General features: G+C 29.0%; 1 protein-coding gene across 1 annotated transcript; it reads right to left on the reverse strand.

Moving 5' to 3' along the window:
* Positions 1–214: 214 nt before the first annotated feature.
* LOC105152257 (dynein regulatory complex subunit 2) lies at positions 215–6915 on the reverse strand. Its single transcript, XM_087403519.1, has 5 exons — positions 6566–6915; positions 4889–5112; positions 4183–4466; positions 3122–3244; positions 215–1044 (listed from the first exon to the last, which is right to left on the reverse strand). Exons 1-5 carry the CDS (start codon positions 6575–6577, stop codon positions 791–793), a joined length of 897 nt encoding a protein of 298 aa, XP_087259645.1. The 5' UTR covers positions 6578–6915; the 3' UTR covers positions 215–790.
* Positions 6916–7326: the final 411 nt, after the last annotated feature.

A 7326-nucleotide genomic window follows, 5' to 3' on the forward strand; every position in this document is an offset into this window, starting at 1 on the left:
TATTGAGGCAATAGTTACTAAATTATTTATACCTTTTTTTATTTTTTTCACTTACTCTTTCTGCATAATGTAAAAACTGATACGTTCGCGCAAGTGTCTCGCCTCAGCTTTCAATTTATCCCTCTTCGATCGCAATTGCATGGTAGTCATTTGCACAATACTAAATTGCCGCCAAAAATTTGTCATATCTTGAAAATCTATAATCTGTCGTAAATTCCTTATGGAAAAAGGCTTTCTTTTAAAAATTCAAGAACTCTATTACATATTCGTGTATATACCTGACGGGACACATTGCAGTCTGATAGGGCGACGATTTGATACGAGAGCATTTGTGAGCTTTCCGTATGATTAACCAACGGAATTATTTTCTCGTTTTGTATTTCATATTTACGACAGATTTGTATCAGTGTGAGCAATCGTTTGCCTTTAATTACAAGAAATTCTAAATGTTTTATCATCTTGTTACATTTGATTGACAATATCTTCAATTGATTCTTATCTTTCGTCTGTTCTAAAATTATTTTACATATCTCAATATGAAATTGTCAAAAACTGTATTTATTGATTATTATTGTCGGAAACTCAATAAGAAATTATAAAAAATTGTATTTATTAATTATTATTGTCAAAAATTATTATTATCAGTAATTATAATATTTCGATTTAATAATCTGAATAGAATATAAAATAAGATGTAACGGTAATATTATTGTTGTATGAAAATTTCTTCCGTGCAACTAAAATTACGAAATATAAATTTTACAAATATCTACTTAAAATCAAATAAAGTTTAAAAGACAATACGCGCACCTGAGAGAAGACGATTTTTAAAAATACTAGAAGCTTTCTGGAAGAAGTCGTATTCCGTCAGAATTTCAGAAATTTTTTTCTTGGCCATAGAATCATATGTCGTTGTTTTATCTTGAAACTTTTGTATATCCTCGAAAAGACTCGTTGTATATAATAATTGTTGTGCTATTACTTGTTGGTCTTTCTCGTCCTTATTTTTAAGCGTCTCGTAAGATTTTCTGCGATCCTTTGTTTCTAGAACGATGTAATATTAATCAATACTAACTTATCTAATTTGCATTTGATAGATGTGCAGTTCTATATTTGCAGTGTGAATTCCATTTAAAAAAAAAGTTATAAAAATTCATTTATTTGATTAAAATTATAATATTTTCTAATGTAGAACTAAATTTTATTTAATATTTTAATTAAAAATATTTAGTATTAAATATATAAACACGCACACACACACATACACACAACATTAAAGATTCATTATATAAAGACAAAATATATTAATACTCCTAAGTAATCGTCATGAACATATAGGTAAGAATATGTGATTTTCAAAATTGTGCATTGTGATTGCGATCTTTCTCAAAAGTAAGTATAATAATATATCGGGTGTCTGGGAAGTACTCGCTATCCGACTTTATCCGACCCTTTTTTACTAACCGGCTAGATAGCCGGATATCATTAGTATTATTTGGCAACATATATTCGATCGAAATTTTATATTGAAAGTTCGCATCCACGTTGGGGAGATAAAGAAAATATTATTGCTATCTATACAGCACAGAATTTGCAGCACTATCGCTGCAAATCTGCAATATTGCTGCAATGTTATAGCAGTGTGTTCAACTTTGTGCTGTAGAGATTGTATTTTTCTCTTTCATTCCTTTTTTTCCCTTTTTTTTAAAATAGATTAGAGAAATTATACCGTATAAAAAATATCTGATATCTGATCGGACAATTACCCTGCTGAATATCCGACCGAATATCATTCTTTTCGGATATCCGATATCTGGTATGCGGCAATTTTATGATCCGATACATCCCTATTTAAAAATTACAATGAATGCGATATATCGCATCGCGATTTTTAATGTGTATAGTCTGGGAGATGACACATTTTTCATCTTTATTTATTACCGTTTTAAAACGTTGGTTTATACATTTACATCTATAACGAATTAAAAGTAAGAATTAATAATATTGAAGAATTTTACAACAATTGCAAAGCTGCTGAACGTAGCCATTAATTCGTATGACATTTACATAGGTGGCAAATGTAAAGGAAACGCAAAGTATAGCAAATCTCCCACGGTACAATTGATGACACATGATTGAAGTCTCATAAAAAATTTTTTGCTTTTTTCCTAATATATTATCGCCTTTATTTCTAGTAATATTTTACATTAAAAAAACCGATCGAAAAAGTAGGTGCCATATTACTTCCGTGCGCCGAATGAGAGGCACTATATTAAGTTAAGTTATAAATTTTTTTTAGCGGAAAAATGATTTGCTATCAGCTAATTTTTGTACACTATTTTCATTACGAAACATGCACAAATCCACATGTCATACCGTTTAGACTTTAGACTATTTTTATTTAATTTTTCTCTTTTATTTTTATTGTAAAAAAAACATACGACTTGACTTTGTATGAGTTTTTCACGGTTACATAAAGTATTCCTTTCTTTTCGTTAGAAGACCATATGAGTAATTTTTAATACTTCTGTTAGAGCATACAATAACAATATTAAAGAATTAAATATTTTGCTTGTAATAACTGTATCACGCGTCTTTTAAAAAAATTCTTAAAAAGAAATAATTAAAAACTAAAGTTTATATGATATATAAAACATAACATTTTTTTTCTTCAAAATGAAATATGAGGAGACATTAAAATTTGTAAAAATGTAATTCATTTATAGAAATACCTCCCCTCAAAAAATAATCCACAATACGCCCATAATGTACGTGTTGAGACAGAACAACAATATAAGAAATAAATTAAAGATGTTCACTATTATCTACTTTTTTAATTTGGAATTTAAAAAATCTGTACTATCAACATCGATCAAGTTCGGCCATCACTCCAGTATTTCTTGAAGGCTCCTAAGTTGTCTCCTCTGCAGTCATACTGAATCGTAATGTTATGACTAAATAATCAAATTAATTTTTGTTATATTGTAAATAAAGACAATTTATAAAACGAAATGATGAGATCGCTTTAAAATACCCTCTAATAATCTGCAATAGTGTGAAAGGCACATGAAATAGTCATAAATGACCATAAAAGGCACATGAATCATAAATGTTCCCCTACCATTTTGATAATCCGATAGAATTCGTCGAAGATTTTCCCAGGATTTTTGCAACTGATTTTCAAGTTGTGTCACAGAAATTCTGCGTATATCCTTACTGTCTTCCACGAATGCATCAATCTTACCTTCCAAGATACAATTTTATTAGGTGTTGGAATTAATTCGTAGCGTTTTTTAATGAAAGAATGTTATTTATTTCACATGAGCATTAAAAAATACATTAATGAAAGTACTTCCCATCACTTGTAAAACGCTACGAATTAATTCCAACACCTAATAATATCAACCAAAAATTAATTAATTGTATTAAAAATTTATGTTATTTATTATTTTAATAACAATAAATAATAGAAATAATTATTTTAAGAAATAACAGTTTTAGGAACTTCTTTAATTCATAGAATAAGACAGATTCACGAAACACTTAAGCATATATGCTAAGGATGACTCAAAACGGAGCTGAAATGTCTAGAAGTTATTAAATTTTATTTATATATATATATATTTTTTTTTATCAGTGGTTATATTTGTGCAGTACTAGCGCTGATTCCTAACGCCTCGTGAATCTATGTCTTATTTTATATATTTTATTTTATAAAAATATTAAAATGCTATAATTTTTGTTTATGTCCACTTTCAGTAATGAATTTATATCTATTGTTGGTAAATATGTAGATTAGGGGAGTCCTCCCCAATGATCTTAACATTGACATACACACGTTGTCAAGGTCATGACCCCGAGTGACCTTGGAAGTTTTAACCGAAACATTACTCGTTAAAACAAAAAAAGATTTAAAAACTAACATTTCATTTCTGCTATATAAAACCAAAATTTTCTGCTTTAAAAATGACTTTCCACGCGGAGCGACTTTCACCTCACTTCCCCCCTGTCAAGGGAGCGTAAAAAATCCTGCGCATATGTTAGATCGTTATTCAAAATGGACAACATATCGAATTCTAAACTTCTAAATTGAGAATGGACATCTGTATATGTATATAATATAGAATTGCAAGTAAGCGAAATTCTGATAAAATTATACAATTATCGTTAATAACGCTATACTTAAGGCGATGCTTTTAATATTGTTCGAAAATTCTTCTAATTGTTTGTGAACGCCGTGAGTGATTGATTGTAACAAGACTTCATTTTGCTGATAATAAATTTTGCCAACTCCTATGTCCGTTTGAATAAGTATTTCGTCTAAGGTCCTTCGATAACTTCTTTCTTTGTTCTGTATTCTTTCTTTATACGATATCAAAAATCGATCTATAATTTCAGCATTTGCTTTTGTAGTTCTTTGATGTTGTTCTTCGGCTTCGGTCAATTCGTCCATTAAAAAGCTTATTCTAGAAAAAATTAAATAGTCATAAAAGTATTTTAAAAAAATGTATAAATTTATCCTATGGAAAAATATTCAAATTCTCGTCAAGAAATGAGATATTAAAATTAAAATTTTATTTTTTTAAGACTTTGTATATCAGGTTACTACTGGTTAGGATTAATCTATTAATGTTATTCAACTATTTTTGCTTCCAAAAATAGTACAAATAAATTATATAAATAGTACAATAAATTATATAAAATCTTAGTAACTATTTTACAATAGAAGCAATAGACATAGTAAGATAATCTATACTATAGGAAAATCTGTTTAAGAATGAAATATTCTTTAATTGTTATTCAAATCTTATTCGATGGAGATGAAACTCTCTGAATGCACTAAACAAATTTTGTCAATTGGCCAATTTATCGTAACGCACATGACAACCTGTAGTCTTTAATATCGAGAGCTCGATCGAAATTGTGCCACGCAATTTTTACATCTTCGACGATTTGCGGCATTTTGATCCTCGTCATCATCTCTCGCCATAATGTCCGATAACGTTTTGTATTTAAAGTACCGAGCTCGATTTCGCGCATTAAATTTTGTTTCCACATTTTAGCGCGTTTCTCAGCTTCTCTTGGGACATTAGGCCTCCGTTGTACTGATGGCTTTATAACAAGAAACTTGTTTTATAACTTTATTAACGATATTATATGTGCTTTTTTACTTGGAAAAAACTTTAAGGAAATATAAAATTAATGTAAATAAAATTAAAAAATAATTTGAGTCTCTTAAATATTTAAAATCGAATTATTACTTAAAAAAAGGCCTATGTAAGTAACACAGCAGTTATTGTATCGTATGATATTTTAATGTTTAATTTCTATTAGTTTCGCGGTACGTTTATCATATATATTGAATTTACATTTTGAACGATTCGACTTATTTTAAGTCACCTTCAATGATTAATTGATTGAGAAAAAGTAATATATAATATACACTCTCAGGCCCAGTTTCACAACTCACGATTAACCCTTAACCGAGATTCAACTTATTTTATAATTCCAGAATTGGAAAAAAATAATATGAATAAATTGAACCTCTGTTAACGGGCTGCGCACAATAAAAAGAATAGGAAACAACGAAAAGGGAATAAGAATTTCAACTTATCAAAAATTGTATATTCCACGATGCATGATTTCTGATAGATTGAAATTCTTATTCTTTTTAATTAATTATAAGTTATTTCCTATTCTTTTTATTAATTGTGCGCAGTTTCTAAGAGTTAACCATGAATTGTGAAACTGGACCTCAATGAACATATCGAATTCTAAACTTCTAAATTGAGAATGTCTATTTTAATCGTTGTGTGTTGTATGAGCTAGATCTACTACTTCCGCAAAGAGTGCTTCGAATCTTCATGCCTTTCTCATGAATCAAAAACTTCATCATATTAACAGTGGTGTCCGTTAGACTTGTATCTTCGTCAAAATTTACAATACAAATGATTTGTATTGTAATTGCATTTATATTTGTATTGTAAATCTTGACGAAGATACAAGTCTAATACTCGTATTCATAGTTAGACCTTATATTTAAGGCTTCCTTAAATTTATCTTTAGATAGTCTACAAATTATTTCATTGGCTGCTAAGCATCTAAAGATAAATTTAAGGAAGCCTTAAGTACAAGATCTGACTATGAATATGGGCATAATAGTTACGCTGTTAAAATGATAAAGCTTTTGAATTTATAATCCATAGAGAAAGGTGTGGAAAGAAAGATTTTTGTAAAAGTGGTAAATCTTATTTGTCACACGATTAAGATAGATATTCTAAACCTAAAAGTGTAGTAAAATTCATTACGTTCACTGAGAGTATATATCATCGTCTTTTCTCAATCAATTATCGTTGAAGATGGTTTAAAATAAGTCAAAACATTCGAAATGTAGATTTAATATATATAATATATAAAGCATGTATCGAAACTGTATAAACTAAATATTAAAATGTCAAATACACTACAATAACTGATGTCGCTCTCATTGGTCTTTTTTAGAGAGCTACTAATTTAATTGTAAAAATTAATATGATATATAAAAATGTTATAATGTACTACTCACCACTGGATACATTTTTAAATCATATTAATGATTGGACAAAGTTGCATCGACGTGAAATGTTTCAGGCTAAATTTCTCTATGCGAAACTCATGTGTTTTTTATGATTTTCTTATTTTGGCTGTGTTTCAAAATTCACTGCCAGCACTGAAAATCTATGGTTTATGACGTTTACGTAGGGTGCCGTCTCATGTATATACATATATATATATATATATATATATATATATATACATACATACATATGTATGTACGGAATCGGAATGAAACGGATTTCTTACTAAAAAATTGAATTCACTACAATTTCATTGCGTAAGGATGAAATCATATGGTGCGGAATAGAGAATGCGTCATAGAAGCAACCAATCAATGCTTTTCGGAATAACGCAGATAACGCTGATTGGTTGTTTCTTTGACGCCTTCTCTATTTCGCAGTCCTGCGTTTTCCGCACCATGTAATTTCATCCTAAGTCCGAACAATCAATTCGGCGCGCAGTTTAACACATAAATTCACATGGAAATATTTAAATTAGATTACGATCCAGCCGTGACCGTTATAAACTTTATTTCTTATTTGTAAACTTAAAGCAATCTTATTTTATTTTATTCAATGGTTTTTATTTACAAATAGCACATAATAAAAATTAACGTGTCATTTCTCGCTGACGTTACGATTCAATATGGCTGTAATGATTACTCTTAGCGTTTTTCATTAAGCAGAACTAGTGCGCATGAACTCAATGCACTTTAAAGCCGTTGTATTT

This window comes from Acromyrmex echinatior, chromosome 2, assembly GCF_024713525.1.
Source record: "Acromyrmex echinatior isolate Ae372 chromosome 2, ASM2471352v2, whole genome shotgun sequence".
NCBI lineage: Eukaryota > Metazoa > Arthropoda > Insecta > Hymenoptera > Formicidae > Acromyrmex > Acromyrmex echinatior.